Here is a 16,089-nt window from a genome sequence, read left to right as displayed (position 1 = left end):
CCCCGCCCCAGACCAAAGAAAATCTTTTTGCATCTTCTCAATCTTTGAAGCCATTGATGATGGGATTTTAAAGAGGGAGAGAAAGTAGCTAGGGATATGAGACAGACAAGACTGAATTGAAGTAATCCTCCCTCCCAAAGACAAAAAGGCCTTTTTCCAACCATCCAACCTCCTCGAAATTCTCTCAACCACCGGATCCTAAAAGCCTATTATCTTTGGGTTCCCTCCCAATGGAAGGCCTAAATAAGACAAAGGCCACTCTGACACTTTGCAATCCAAAACCAAGGCCAAACTAGACAACAGCTCCTGTCTAGTGTTAATACCTGAAATGGTGCTTTTTTCTAAGTTGATTTTTAAACCAGATACTTGCCCGAAAACCAAAAGGATAATCTTGAGGTTTTGAAGATGTTCCATAGAGGCTTTAGAGAAAAAGATGGTGTCATCTGCAAACTGTAACAAAGACACTCTAGTCCTATCCCTCCCCACAAAGAAACCCTCAGTTAGCCCAGTTTCCTCTACTTTGATCATCAACCTACTTAGAACATCTGCCACTAAAGTAAAAAGGAAAGGAGAAAGGGGGTCACCTTGTCTCAAACCTCTAGAGGCCTTAACCTAACCCTTTGCATTCCCATTAACTAGGATTGCAAAACTTGATGAAGACAAACAGCCCATTATCTCCATTTCTGGCTGAACCCCTTCCTTTGTAGCACATGATCTAAAAAGCCCCAATCCACATGATCATAGGCCTTCTCAAAATCGATTTTGAAGACTACCCCTTCCTCCCCTGACCTTCTTTTCTCATCCACCACTTCATTGGCTATCAACACAACATCCAGAATGTGTCTCCCTTCAACAAAGGCTCCTTGAGAGCCAGAGATTGTTTCATGAAGAACTTTGCGTAAACGCCCTGATAAGACCTTAGCAATTATCTTATATAAACTTGTAAATGCCCTGACAAAGCTCTTAATCCTGACATTTGTAAGTTGTGTATGAAGCGAGGAGAATCAGCAGATCATCTTTTCTTACATTGTTCTTTGACAATGGGATTGTGGCACAGATTATTTCAGTTAGCCAAGATGGATTGGGTTCTCCCAAGAAGCATTTCTGACATGATGTCCATCAATTTTAAAGATTTTGGAAAATCCAAGAGAGGCATGGTTTTGTGGCAAACTGCGTGCATTGCTTTAATTTAGGTTGTGGCGAGAAAGAAATGCTAGGATATTTGAGGATAAAACTAGGAATTCAGAGAATCTATGGGATTCCATTCACTTCCTTGCTTCTTTTTGAGTTTTTTGCTCCATGGTTTTTAAGGGCATTCCCCTTAATGTGTTACAACTAGATTGGCTAGCAGTATGTAGCTCCAATAGGATCGTCTAGCTAAGAGAGATTGTTCGTTGTTTTTACCTTTTAGTTTCTTGTTTTTGTATTCTTATTGTTTAGATTTCTTTGGTGGGAGGATTCCTCATCCTTCTTTTGTACTTCTTAATTCTATCAATATATTTCTTTGTTGTTTCCTATCAAAAAAAAAAAAAAAATCAGTTACACATATCTAACACATAGACACCAATTAAAAATGACCGCATTCACATATTGCAAAATGTAGTGAATAAGAGAAACTAGTTTTCTAAGCTACTAATCTGATTTTGATGTTAATTCCATTCATGAATTAAGAAGACACAACAATTAAGTTGTATGCAGAGGTATTTGATTTTCCCATAAGATATGTTCCATATTTCACAAGATGAATATTTTTTTCAAGTTATCTAGGAGATTATGGCTATCCAACCCCTTAAAATTCCTCCAACAACTCTTTCTTCAAGTAGCTTGTACATGCCACACTACACTGCACTACACACATGCGTACATAAAAAAAAAATTAAAAAAAAAAAATTCACACTGGCATTCAAAAACATTGAACACAACTGTAAAACTCCTATTTTCAACTTACACATATAAGTTCATACTAATATTCAAAAGCATCAGGAAAACAACCATAAAGCTCCTATTCTCCACTTGAATTGACAGAATAAGGATGGTTGTTTTTTACCAAATGTCGATTTCTTTCATTACCTGCCCAACTGAAATTCCATCACAATAAACTGACACAAAATTAAAAACCATGCTCAAAACAACAGGTTCAGAGTTCAGGTGATAATTCTCCAACACAAGAAAGGGTACATATTTTGTAGGAACTAGGGTTTTGAATTCTTTGACACTAAATGCATCTGAACTTCAAGAAAAGGGGTAAGCTCAGTTGATGCAAATTGCATTTAGATATAAACTTGAGCCTTTTTTTTAAGATTAATAATGAAATTAACAATAACTAAGAAACTTGAACATGGGAAAAGAAAATACATAATCATCATTTAAGTAAGATTATCTTGAACTTTCAGAAGTGAAAAACATGATGCCCAATTTCAGGCTCCTATTCACCTTGAACATTTTCTTGACAAGCTCTGGAGAAGAATCCCAAGGTTGCATACAGAATGGTTGCTTCATCTTAACAGCATTGGGAGGAAATTTGGCCAGCAAATCTGAACATGACAACCTCCAGGTCATTGTCGTTATGGGTGTAAAAGAAACTCAATATGATGTAAGGGGGTCATCAAGAATTTAAAATACAACAAATGAAACCAACCTTTGCAAAGTGAACAGCCATGTAGTCCATTGGTAGCAAAATGAGCAGAGCATGTCACAGGATTTGGTCCTGCCTGCGATTCTTGAAGCTCCAGCTCCTCATCATCCATCAGCATTGCAAACTGATCAAGGTGTTCTTGAGATTTCCCTTCTTCTAGAGCAAGTTCACATTTCTCTTTATTTGGCTTCTTCTGATTCACATCTTTATTACATTCCACCTGAAATATAACAAGCAGAATTTGAGCAACTACAAATATTAACCTGAACATACACATGAAATAACTAGATTACATGTACCTTTCCCCTTTTTCTTGAAGGCTTCTTTTTATCATTCAATTTACCACCTACACTTTTCCATTTCTGAAAAAAAAAAAATTCACATCAGCCTACTACCAGAAGCAGTGGTAATAGTACACGTTTGCTCAACTATCAATTGGAACAAACACACAAATTTTAAGGAATGTCACAAAAAGTTGATTGGATGACTTACAGTAACGGATGACTGTTTTCGTGGCTTTTTCTTTTTTATTAGTGACTTTCTTAGTATAGAAGTTGAAGTTGGAGATACAGCAGCAACTTGTCCATCAGCAAAATCAATGCCAGTAGGAAAATCTCCAGCACCGGGATTTGTTGCCCTCCAGACTGTCATCAAACCTTTTCCAATACCGTGTATTTTTGCTGGAGCACTCTTATTATTGCAAAACTGCTGGTGTAAAACAGCAGGCTTGGACACCTAAAAGTTTACATGTAAAATGAATGTGAAAGTCAGAGTCAGGGGAATGAAAGGAACTCCATAGATGATGCTAATTTATGGAAGATGCCAGCTAAAAACATACTACCACCACCTTTCTCCTTTTGGAAGATGTTTGGTTCTCTTGGCAAGTACGATGGGAGTTTCTGGAATCTGGACATTCAAAACAGCATGAGCTCACTAAAATTTGAAGCTATTCAAATATAGAGTATGACAGTTCAATGTAAGGACTTAAAAAAAAGTGATTAAGAAAAAAAAAAACAACATAAACAACCTTAAAACACATGCATGATGGTGATATATATCATTTTAGAAGTACTTCCTTTTGAACACAACAGTGAAATGGAAAGAACTCCCAAGCAATCATTGCTACAGTTCCCATTAACCAAAAAGTTCATAGTGGAAGGCCTGGCCCATGGAGCTATAGCTCAACAGCAGTGCTCTCTAGAAAGAACCAGAGGTCCCACATTTGACCTTCCCAATATTTAAGTGGTAAAGGCGTGGGCCCATTGTTTCGCTGGAAGTCAGGATAAATGTCTTGCTACCAGAGTGGATTTCCTATTATAAAAAGAAATTAAAAAATAAAAATAAATAAAAAATCATAGTGTGGGTGCTCCTAGAGGCAGGGTGCTCTGGCAGGTGGTTTGCCTTACTTTGCTTTGAATAATTGGCAGGATTGGATCATGGATTTTGAGGATATATTAAGGACCAAGGAGCCTATTTGGAACTTGGTATATTTATATTCCTCTTTGGGCCTCTAACTCAACAACCATAGCGTGTTCTCCTTCAAGCTTCCTACAACTTGATTGGAATGTGGTCTGCAGGCCTAAAAGGTGATCCAGTGTAGATTCCACCTTCAATGGATCTACTTAACCTATATTTTGATGGATGTGTCTTGCATAGCCTAGGACAGTTTAGGATTGAAGGTGTGACTAGAGGTCATCGTGGTTCATTATTAAGAACTTTCTTAAAAGCAACAAGAAAGGATTTAGCCATGGAGGTAGAAATCTTCACACTTTTGGAGGGCTTACTGCAAGCCAGGCTTTGGATCTCTCTAATTTATGGGGGGGTGGGGATTCTGCTACTGCAGTCTCTTCAGCTTCCAAATCAGAGAGAGGTCAAAGTATAGGTGGCTTCGCCAAATTCAAAATGTTGCTAGTACCTCATATTGCTCCCTTTCTTGGGCTCCATGTTCAGCCAATTATTTTTTTTTTTTTTTTGATAAGTGCCATGTTCAGCCAATTATGTAGCAGATCAGTTAATGAAAGGGCAGCTAAGTAGCCGGTTTCTTTTGTTGGGGATTTTTTAACCCCAAGTTGTGTAGTAGGTTCATTGACTAGTACAAGTTTTTGTTACTTCCTTGAGCTCGTTTTGTTTTTCCTCCTTGCAGAAAGGCCTTTTGTTATCCTTTTAATCAGTTGGTGTAAATTTTTGAAGGGTCTTCTCATCTTCATTGTATTTACAAATTCATATCAATCAATGACTCATTAAAAAAGTTCAAAGTAAGAAGTCAAGAAGATTAACTACAAGTATTTTCATTCATTTCCTTAAGCTCAAAAAAGATTGAGCAGTTGAATAACAACATTGCATTGCCTCCATAGATAGAGCACTGTTGAGAAGCTAGTTCACAAACACCAGAAACTCACAAGAAGATGTGCAATGAACAATTCATCAATTTTAATAAAGTAATCCTTTAACAGAAACTACAAAATATAAGTTCATAAAGAAACAGAAGAGTGAAAGTGCCACAACATACCTGTACAATGGCAAAATGAACTAGAAGGTAGAGAATCAAACTCCACACCAAGGGGGGGACCATCCTTTCGGAACACCTTCTTCAGTATGTAATCTGTAGTTGATAAGTCTTCATTCAAAATTTTCCCTCTCTCAACAGCCCTAGAGTCATGATTGCGAAAACAATGCCAATGGTGAGCCCCAAGGCATGCCCTGTTGTATGTTGAAGATGAAGACATGTTTCCTCTACAATGAGCTGCCAAGCCAACTCGCCTAATTATCTTTTTTGCAGCTACGACTCCAATCCCATTTTTGGCCCTAACAAGTTTCTTACTTGATGATACTCCCATACCATTTTCATTTTTCTCTTTTCTTCTCCTCTCAAAAAACCATCCCCTGACCTGCTTGTATGTCAATCCTAAAGCCGCAGCATAATCTTTCATAACCCTTTGTGTGGGATAGTTATCCTCTGCATCACCCAAAATCATGTTAGAACAATGGACAAAATACAGCTCTCTTGTTTCAACCAAAAACAATTTCTAAGTGAAATTTTTAATGTTTTCTTTTCTGCAAAGCTCCATTTATGTCCATGCATATTATGAGGGTTTGAGAAATGTTATTACATTTCTTTAATAGGTTTTCTTTTTTTAAATAAAACTTTCTCTAGAATGAGATGTTGAATCAAGTACAGGCTAAAAGAGAGAAAAGATGTCTTTGTCCACGAATTAATTACCTCCCAGCTATATGACTTATGTCACCATAACAACATGAAAAGAACAGGTGAACCAGCATTACTTTAACAAAGGATTCATAAAAATTGTATAGACAAATGTTGAAAGCAAGAAAAATAAGCTCTAGTTGGATTATGAAAGTACAAGGGAAAAAATAAGTAGAAAAAGATAAGAATGAATCAAAAGTGCAGGAAAGCAAACAAGATCTAAATCAGAGAGTAAACTATGATTTCTAAACTCAAATAAGTTTTTTCTTCCTTCCCTCTCCAATGTTATTCATCTTTTATATAATATTTAAAGAATTTGCTGGTATATATGTTATTAAATCATTTCCATTATATTTTATTTCATATTTTCCATGACAAACCAAACAAGTGAATTAAATAATTTCTTCCTATTTTTTTCATTTCCCAAGATCCAAATGAAGCTTAATATCCATTTAGATATCAAAAAGTACAAAGGAAAGGAAAAGAGAAAATTAAGAAAAGCAGAAAGAAAGTGACATATGTTTGAATGCAATAAATTTATCCCCAATTCTTTTCCAATTTTATTTTATTTTTAAATAGAAAACAGTGAATTTGAAATGTATATGTTTTGCAATAGTTTTCATTATATTTCATTTTCCTGAACATTTTCCATAAACAAACCAAAGAACAAAGTTGATATCCCTTCCCATTTTCTTTTTCCTTAGTACTTTCCAAGATCCAAACTAAGCCTGAGAAGGATTCATCGACACAAAGGGAATGAATTAAAGATAGAACAGGAGAGAACCTCACCCGAATACAAGCTCTCGAGAGTTTTAAGCTGGAGGGGAGTCTTCCTCCTAATACTGTTTGTATTAGTATTAATTGTTCCATGATCTTCAATAATTGCAACCTCATTTGTCCCCATAGTGTCCTGAAAACGTCATTTTCAATAATAAGCCATAAAAAATTTAATTTAAAAAAACACAAGAATTACACTTCATGTAAAAGCCTACACAGAGTTGGAGATAAAGTAATTTAGGGTCTTTAGGCTCTCTCTCCTACCGATGACAATAGTTGTTACAGTACTGAAAATAAAATCTTTTTTTCAATTTCGGAGCCAGAAATTAAGGGCTTGTTCGAAAACTATTTTTCAAAACAATTTTATATTCTTTAGAACAGAAAGCAGTTTTTAAACTTAGAAAACACCTTTAATAAAATTTTGGCAGAAAACAGATTTTTTGAGAATTTGTTCTGAAAATAGGTTGTTTACTAGAACAAATTTCTGAGGTGTTTTCAATTGATTTTTATAAACCATTCTTAGTAACAATTGAAGAAATGGAGAATATTTTGAAAACTTTTACATTACACATAAGTTTACTGTTAATTTTATCGAGAATAAGCCAACAAAATTGTTTTCCACAATTGATTTCCCAAACAAAATTTTGTTTTTGAAAGCAAGTGAGAACTGTTTTCAATAATTGTTCTCAAAAAATGTTTTTTAAGAACTATTTTTGAAAATATTGTGAAACAGGCCCTAAAATAGTTTTTTTTAGAATCAAACATGGAAATGGCAGTACCAGAAATGAAAATGGTTTTTTCTATACAGGACATAAATGAATTTTCACTGGAACAAACAGTCTTCCTTTTTAAGAACCAGACATGGAAATGATTTTTTTCAGAACAAGAAATGAAGTAGATTTTCAGACCCAAAAGTGGAAATGCTCTTTTCAAAATAAGAAATGAACTTTCAGAACTGAAAGTAAAAATGATTTTGTATAATAAGAAATTAAAAAATTAATTTTTTTTTCTCAAAACAGGGCATGAAATAAATCTTTCATAACAAAAACTAAAAATCATCTTTTCAGAATGAAAAATGAGAATGGCTGTTTCAGAATTGGAAATAAAATTAGAAAATTTTGAATTACCACAAATGGAGTCAAATATTTGTTTCTGAACTATTTTCAATTGCCAAAGTGCTTGCATTTCTAAAACATAAAAAAGACTTCCACACAAAATCGATTCCATTTTTGTTCCAACCAATTTTTGTCAAATATCGAGAACTGAATACTAAAAATAATTTTTCACTGTACATGAGCGCACTCAGAAAATATAAAACAGTTTTCTAAGTTAAAAAGCATGTTTCATAAATTTTTTATTGAAAATAGTTTTCAGTGAATTTGCTTTGAAAGCAGGATATTTTTGCCGATAAATTTGAGGTGTTTTCAGACATTTTTGTAAAGTGTTCTAAAAAAACAATTAGAAAAACACAAAGAATGGGTAGGGAATTTTCGTATTGTACATGAGTGTACAGTCCTTTCACAAAGAATAAGGCAAAAAAAATTGTTTTTCATATTTCAGTTCCTAAACAGAATTTTATTCCTAATAACAATTGAGAACTAGTTTTAAGGACTGTTCTCAAAATCTTATTTTTGGGAATTCAGAATTGTTTTAAATGGAAACACACTTCCATTTCCAAAAACAAGCTCCAATTATCATTCAACATTTCTCAACCTACATTGAAAAATTGAAGAAAAACACGGTCATTTCAGACTTCAAAAACGAACTTCAGGCAGAAAAATTGAAAAAGTTCTAAAAAGACTTCAGGAAAATACATTGCTTTGAGTTTATCTAGTATTTTTCCAACAACATAACCAATTGAGAGATAGAGAAAACAAAATGTGAAAACCGACATATGATACAACAAAGCAACTCACATGAAGAGAGGTAGTGAGCATATCTCTCAGTTTTGTTTTTTTTTTTTTTTTGTTTCCAGAAACAAAGGATGTATTTATTAAGAGCTCATTTGACAGTGATTCTAGGAGACGCCTCTAACATTTCTAATATTTGAAAATTTTTATCAAAAGAGTTGTTTTCAAGTGTTGTAAAGGTTAGAAGCGCGTTTTAGAATCACTGTCAAACGGGCTCTATGGCTCAATTGTATTTCACTTCACATAAACTCACCTCCATTTGCAAAATTGAATTCTTGCAAAAATTCTTCTAAAAGAATTTCAGATTTCCATTTTTTTTTTTTTTTTTGAGAATTTATATTTTGCATCCACCTAATCAATCTATACATCCATCCTATTTACATATCCACTTTAAAACATTAATCTTATTAACACAACCACCTGAAATCTCACTTCACATAAACTCACCTCCATTTGCAAAATTGAATTTCCTAAACTGAAAAATTTTCAGCAAAAATTCTTCTTAAAGAATTTCAATTTTTTTTTTTTTTTTTTTGAGAATTTATATTTGCATCCACTTAATCACTTTACACATCCACCCTATCTACATATCCACTTTAAAACATTACTCTTATTAACACTGTTGAATATAATGTATTTATAATGTACAATCTTTCTTTCATTTCTTAATATAGGTCACATATATGGTAGTTAGTTCAACCTAGCCTTGTATATATATTTCTCTATTATAAGAAGTTAATCATTTTTTAATGAGAATTAAGGTTTTCTCTCTCTCTCTCTCTCTCTTTCAACATGGTATCAGAGTCAAGGGAGAAAACTTTATTCTTTCTGGTTTACCCATGTAATTAATTCCGGGAATCCGTCCAGTGACCGTGTTTCATTCCAGTCACCCTTTCCATCTCCCAAAGCTTTCCGATTAGCCATATCGTGGTCAGAAAACCCTCATCACCATCAACATTTTTCCGACGATATTTTCTGACACCGACCACATCATCAGGAGCGCAAAGAGGAGATCCACAACTTTTCTCAGAGCATTGGAGCCAAAAATCTATCCACCCGCCTCCCACGCACCGTTTTTCTCCGATAGCCTGAATCCCACGCGCCGGCGCGTGGCCCACTTTCTGGTGCCAAGCTTCTACCAGTAGGCTCGTCTGGCACCGTCTTGCACTTCTAAGCCTCTGTCAGTCCTCTCCAAACCCTGCTTCTCCATTTTTTGGCATTTCAGCCTCCGACGGCAGCTCCTTTCCTTGGCCGAGACCTGTGTGTGCCTTGGGAATGCCTCTTCTTCATCTCCAGTCACTTTTCTCCTTTGTTTGGGTCCCAACATACCAGCTTCTTCTTCCACAATTGTAATCCGACCTCCCTTTGGAGCTCTCTTCGATCCAAACGTGATTCAATCTCAGGTGAAGTGGATATGGCGACTAAAAATCTTATTTTTTACATCCTTCATCTCTGGATCTCCTACTATCACATCGGAAAAATTGATTGGTAGTGAGAATTATCTCTCCTGGTCAACGTCCGTGGAACTCTGGTTTATGGGACAAAGTTATGAGGATCATCTTGTTACACTTGAGGATGCTAAACCTGATGTTGACAAAGTGCAATGGAAGAAAATCGATGCACAATTATGTAGCGTATTATGGCAATCTGTTGATCCCAAAATTTTACATCATCTTCGTGCCTACAAAACCTGCTTTAAATTTTGGACTCAAACTAAAGGATTATACACAAATGACATTCAACGATTTTATAAGGTGGTTTCTGATATTGTTCATGTGAGACAGCAGGACATGGATCTGTCTACTTATATTGGCAGGATTGCGTCTCTTAAGGAGGAGTTCTTAACTTTGATGCCCTTCACTAATGGTGCTGAAGCTCAACAAATACAGACTGACAAGTTCTTTATGGTGTTAACCTTCATTGGCCTCCGTCCAGATCTTGAGTTTGTCCGATATCAAATTCTTGCTAGTCCATCAGTACCATCATTGGATGATGTGTTCGCTCGTCTCTTACGCCTCTCCTCTACTCAGACCTTGTCGACTGATGGTTCTACAGATTCATCTGTGTTAGCCTCTCAGACTAACTCTCGAGGAGGACGTAGTGGCAATTGGGGTCGAGGACAACGTCCTCAGTGCACCTATTGTAATAAGCTTGGTCACACTCGAGATCGTTGCTATCAATTACATAGACGGCCTCCTTGCACTGCCCACATTGCTCAGTCATCTAATCCTCTGCTATCTCGACCTGACTCCGCTACGAGCTCCACATCTTAGAGTATCACCCTTACTGGTAGTGATTATGATGCCTATCTCCGATATCAGGCAGCCACATCAGCTTCTGTTGCCCAGACCGGTTCTCTGTCTGCTTTACTCAGTCTCATTCTCTTGGCCCATGGATTCTAGATTTTGGAGCATCTGATCATATCTCTGGTAATAAACACATTTTCTCCTCTATTACTACTATCTCTGCCTTACCTACTGTTACTTTAGATAATGGTTCCCAAACTATGGCTAAAGGTATTGGTTTGGCTCATCCTCTCCCTTCCCTACCTCTCCATTCTGTCCTTTATGCCCCTGAGTGTCCTTTTAATCTTATTTCCATCAACAAAATAACTCGCACTTTTAACTGTTCTATCACTTTTTCTGATAAATCTGTGATCTTACAGGACCGGAATACGGGGAAGATGATTGGCATAGGGCATGAGTCTCAAGGCCTCTATCACCTCACATCACCTTCATCTCCTGCAGCTTGCATTTCCACCGATGCTCCTCTTCTCACTCACAGTCGTCTGGGTCATCCTAGTCTCTCCAATTTCCAGAAGATGGTCCCTCGTTTTCCACTTTGTCGTCGCTTGCGTGTGAGTCATGTCAGCTTGGGAAACATACTCGTATCTCGTTCCCAAAGCGTTTGAATAAGCGGGCAAAGTCTCCTTTTGAACTTGTCCACACTGATGTTTGGTGTCCCTATCGGACCGCATCTACTTTAGGATTTCAATATTTTGTCACTTTCATTGATGACTATTCAAGATGTATTTGGTTATTTTTAATGAAAAATCAAGCTAAGCTATTCTCTATTTTCCAGAAATTTTATACTGAAATTCAAACACAATTCAATGTTTCTCTTCCAGTGTTACACAGTGACAATGCTCGGGAATATTTTTCTACACCCTTTACTTCTTTTATGTCCCAACATGGGATCCTCCATCAGTCATCTTGTGCTCATACTCCTCAACAAAATGGGGTTACTGTACGTAAAAATCGATATCTTGTTCAGACAGCTCGTACCCTCCCTCTCCATAGTCATGTTCCTTTTCGTTTTTGGGGGGATGCTGTTCTTACAGCCTGTTACTTGATTAATCATATGCCCTCATCTATATTATATGACCAAATCCCTCATTCCTTCTTTTTTCCTACCCAACCTCTTTATTTCCTTCCTTCTCGTGTCTTTGGTTGTACTTGTTTTGTTCATACTCTCACACCTAGACAGGACAAGCTCTCCGCCAAAGCTACGAAATGCATCTTCTTGGGATACTCTCGACTTCAGAAGGGCTATCGTTGTTATTCCCCTGACACTCATGGTTATTTTCTCTCCGCTGATGTCACCTTCTTTGAGGACTCTCCATTCTTCTCATCCTCTGAATCTTTTCCCATTTCTGAAGTATTGTCACTTCCCTGTATATCCTCCCCTTCAAATGCACTCTCTCGTCCTCTTCAGGTTTATCATCGTCGACATCGTGTTGTTGCTCCTCCTCTCTCTTCAGCTGAGGTACCTGATGACTCACCTCCTATCCCACCGATTTCTCCTACCCCGGCCCTGTCATCTACTGACCATTTGCCAATTACTCTTCGGAAAGGTAATCGATCTACTCGTAATCCTCATCCTATTTATAATTTTTTGAGCTACCATCGATTATCTTCATCCTATTCTACCTTTGCCTCTACTTTATCCTCTATTTCTCTTCCTAAGAGCACTAGTGAGGCACTTTCTCATCCTAGGTGGTGACAAGCAATGGTTGATGAAATGGCTGCTCTGCACTCCAATGGCACATGGGATCTTATTTCTTTACCTCCTGGTAAATCCACAGTTGGATGTCGTTGGGTCTACACTGTTAAAGTTGGTCTTGATGGTTAGGTCGATCGCCTTAAGGCCCGCTTGGTTGCTAAAGGTTATACTCAGATTTATGGTTGTGACTATGGTGACACCTTCTCTCCTGTTGCCAAGATTGCTTCTATTCGCTTATTTCTCTCCATGGCAACTATGTGTCATTGGCCTCTTTATCAGTTGGATATTAAGAATGTTGTCCTTCATGGTGAACTTCTCGAGGAAGTGTATATGGAGTGACCACCTGGTTTTGTTGCTTAGGGGGAGTCTGGTTTAGTATGCAAGTTACGCTACTTTCTATATGGCTTGAAACAATCTCCTTGGGCATGGTTTAGGCATTTTAGTTCAGTTGTTCAAGAGTTTGGAATGCTTCGAAGTGAAGCAGATCATTCAGTTTTCTATCATCATAACTCTTCGAGCCAATGCATCTATTTGGTAGTTTATGTGGATGACATTGTCATTACAGGCAGATCGGGAGGGTATCCAAAGACTAAAGCAACACCTTTTCAACCACTTTCAAACCAAAGACTTTGACAAACTCAAGTACTTTCCGGGACTTGAAATAGCTCATCCAGTTCAGGTGTGGTTATGTCACAAAGGAAGTATGCCTTAGACATCTTGGAAGAAACAGGTATGCTAGAATGTAAACCCGTTGACACTCCTATGGATCCAAATGTCAAACTTGTACCAGGACAGGGGGAGCCTCTAAGAGATCCTGGGAGATATCGATGACTTGTAGGCAAACTGAACTACCTCACCATCACTCGGTCAGACATCTCTTTTCCTGTGAGTGTGGTTAGTCAATTTCTACAATCACCATGTGACAACCATTGGGATGTTGTGATCCGCATTCTTCGATATATTAAAGGAACACCAGGCCAAGGTATGTTGTATGAAGACAGGAGTCATACCCAAATTATTGGTTACACAGATGCAAACTGGGCTGGTTCACCCTCAGATAGGTTTTTCCACCTCAGGGTATTGTGTTTTTATTGGAGGTAACTTAATATCCTGAAAGAGTAAGAAACAAGATGTAGTGGTTAGATCAAGCGCCGAAGCTGAGTATCGAGCTATGACTTTGGCAACATGTGAACTCATATGGTTGAGGCAACTCCTTCAAGAATTGAGATTTGGAAAAAATGAACAGATAAAGCTCGTTTGTGACAATCAGGCCGCATTACATATTGCATCCAATCCAGTCTTTCATGAAAGGACCAAGCATATTGAAGTTGACTGTCACTTCATTAGAGAGAAGATCGCATCAGGGTGTGTTGTTACAAGTTTTGTTAACTCAAATGATCAACTAGCAGACATCTTCACCAAATCTCTCAGAGGTCTTAGGATTAAATACATTTGTAACAAGCTTGGTGCATATGACATATATGCTCCAACTTGAGGGGGAGTGTTGAATATAATGTATTTATAGTGTACAATCTTTCTTTCCTTTCTTAATATAGATCACATATATGGTAGTTAGTTCAACCTAGCCTTGTATATATATTTCTCTATTGTAAGAAGTCAATCATTTTTAAATGAGAATTAAGGTTTTCTCTCTCTCTCTCTCTCTCTCTCTCTCTCTCTCTTTCAACAAACACATCTACCTAAAAATTTTAAATGTACCTAAAATACCATCTTCATTATTCTCTTCCAGACCAACCTTCATCTTCTTTCTTCTCTCAATTTTTTTTCTTCTCAACAACAAACCCTAAGGCAAAATCCTTTCCCCGAAGCTTATTAGTTAACAAAAAGGTATTTGAGACAAGTTCCAAGCTAATTCCAACATTTTTTTTACAATTTTTTTAATTCACACAACAATATTATGTTTTTACATAAATATGTTTTAAAGCTTATGATTTATGTAAATTTTGACAAAAATTTGTTGTAAAGATAGTTAAAAAAACAGTTAGGAATAATATAGAAGTGTTTTAGAAGTAATAAATTTTGAAAAGGTGGAAGAAAAATGGGGAAAAAACGATTTCGTGGTGTCCAAAAGTATAGTTCTAGACAATGTTAATCCGTCCTACCTTGCATTTAACTTTAAGGTATTTTAGTTATTTCATTAGGGGGCCATTTTAGTCCCTACAAAAATCTTAATTTGGGTGGATGTGGAGAGAGCTTTGGTGGATGCAAATATAAATACTCTTTTTTTTATAGGCAAACAGAATTTTTGAAATCAATTTTGAGAAAAAAAAAATCAAATTCAATAATTTCATACCCTAAATGACAAGTTTGAGTGTATTTTCTCCAGAAAAACACACCTCCATTTCGAAAACCACACTTACACTCGAAATTCAAGCTCCAATCATCGTCCAGTATTTCTTAACCTCAACAAAAGTCTCTGAAAACAATTTGGGAAAAAAGAATCAAAGAAAAATTAGTATTTCAGACCTTTAACAAGAAATTTCAGAACATATAAGATTAAAAAAATTTAATTCTTTTCTTTTATATAGGTTACATTAAAAAATATTAATTCAAAAAATGATTTTCAGGAAATAGTTTCCAAAACAAATTCATCTTTATTTCTCCTAGTTTTTCCTCCAAACAACATGTCTAACTGAGAGGCAGAGACGACAGCGAATAAATAAACTCCACAGAGCAAAATTCTTCCACAGTTGTATCTGCCTCCACAGGACCATTCCTCCATCTCCAAAAACACACCAACCTCCAATTACAGGGGGAAAAAAAATTCACCACAAAATCTTCAGGAAAAAAAAAAACAAATCAGAAAACAATTTTGAACAGAATAAATTCAGTAATTTCAGATTTTCAGGAAAAATTTCAGACAGAAATTCAAAAAAAAAAAAAAACGCAATGAAATTCTGTTGTAGAAAAATGAAAATAAAGGTGTTGAAGAAAGAACTAATCAGAAAAAAAAAAAAATATATATATATATATATATATATATATTCTGTTGTTTGGGTCGTTCTCAGTTTTCAATTTTCGAAGTGCATTGTATTTTTAAAAATGAAAAACGCCTCTACAAGTGATTATTGTGAGGAAATGTTCCAAACGATTATCCGGTTATTGGTTGAACAACATTAAAAATTGAGAGACAACGGAAACAGAGAGATGGTAAAAAAGAAAACGAAGAAACCCACCTCTTCTCAGTCGTATCTGCCTCCACAGAAACTCGCTTCCATTTCAAAAACCACACCTACACACAAAACCACGCTCCAATCATCACCCACTGGAAAATTTTCACCAAAAGAAATTAAAAATCACGTAAATTCAGTAGTTTCAGACATTCAATGAGAAATTTCAGAACAAAAAAGGCAAACAAAAAAAAATGAACATTTGGCAAAATGATCCATTTCCAGGACATTGTTTGCAATCATAAATTCATCTTCATTTCATCACTGTTCCTCCACCAACAAGCGCAATTAAGAAACAGAGAAAACAGAGAACGAAACTCAACTAACAAGAAAACAAGGCAACTCAACAAAGTAAGCTTCTGTCTCAGC

At 36.2% G+C, this 16,089-nt stretch overlaps 1 protein-coding gene across 6 annotated transcripts in view; it reads right to left on the bottom strand.

Annotated features, from left to right (window-relative positions):
• Window positions 1–16,089, bottom strand: part of LOC100241125 (homeobox-DDT domain protein RLT3) — a 40,395-nt gene that overhangs the window by 23,862 nt on the left and 444 nt on the right. Inside the window, exons 2-10 of one of the 6 annotated variants that reach the window (XM_010646835.3) lie at window positions 15,727–15,782; window positions 14,887–14,966; window positions 6,630–6,750; window positions 5,145–5,591; window positions 3,483–3,541; window positions 3,128–3,370; window positions 2,935–2,997; window positions 2,639–2,855; window positions 2,434–2,534 (exon numbers count right to left, since the gene is read on the bottom strand). In XM_010646835.3, coding sequence (XP_010645137.1) covers window positions 2,434–2,534; window positions 2,639–2,855; window positions 2,935–2,997; window positions 3,128–3,370; window positions 3,483–3,541; window positions 5,145–5,591; window positions 6,630–6,750; window positions 14,887–14,892 — 1,257 coding nt within the window. In that variant the 5' untranslated portion in view covers window positions 14,893–14,966; window positions 15,727–15,782. Of the gene's footprint in view, window positions 1–2,433; window positions 2,535–2,638; window positions 2,856–2,934; window positions 2,998–3,127; window positions 3,371–3,473; window positions 3,542–5,144; window positions 5,592–6,629; window positions 6,751–14,843; window positions 14,967–15,726; window positions 15,816–16,089 lie in introns of all 6 variants that reach the window. The other 5 variants (XM_010646834.3, XM_010646837.3, XM_010646833.3 and 2 more) reach the window with 5 other exon arrangements.

The sequence above is a fragment of the Vitis vinifera genome, chromosome 19 (assembly GCF_030704535.1).
Source record: "Vitis vinifera cultivar Pinot Noir 40024 chromosome 19, ASM3070453v1".
NCBI lineage: Eukaryota > Viridiplantae > Streptophyta > Magnoliopsida > Vitales > Vitaceae > Vitis > Vitis vinifera.
The sequence above is the reverse complement of the archived record's forward strand: the minus strand, read 5'-3'. Positions and strand labels throughout refer to the sequence as shown.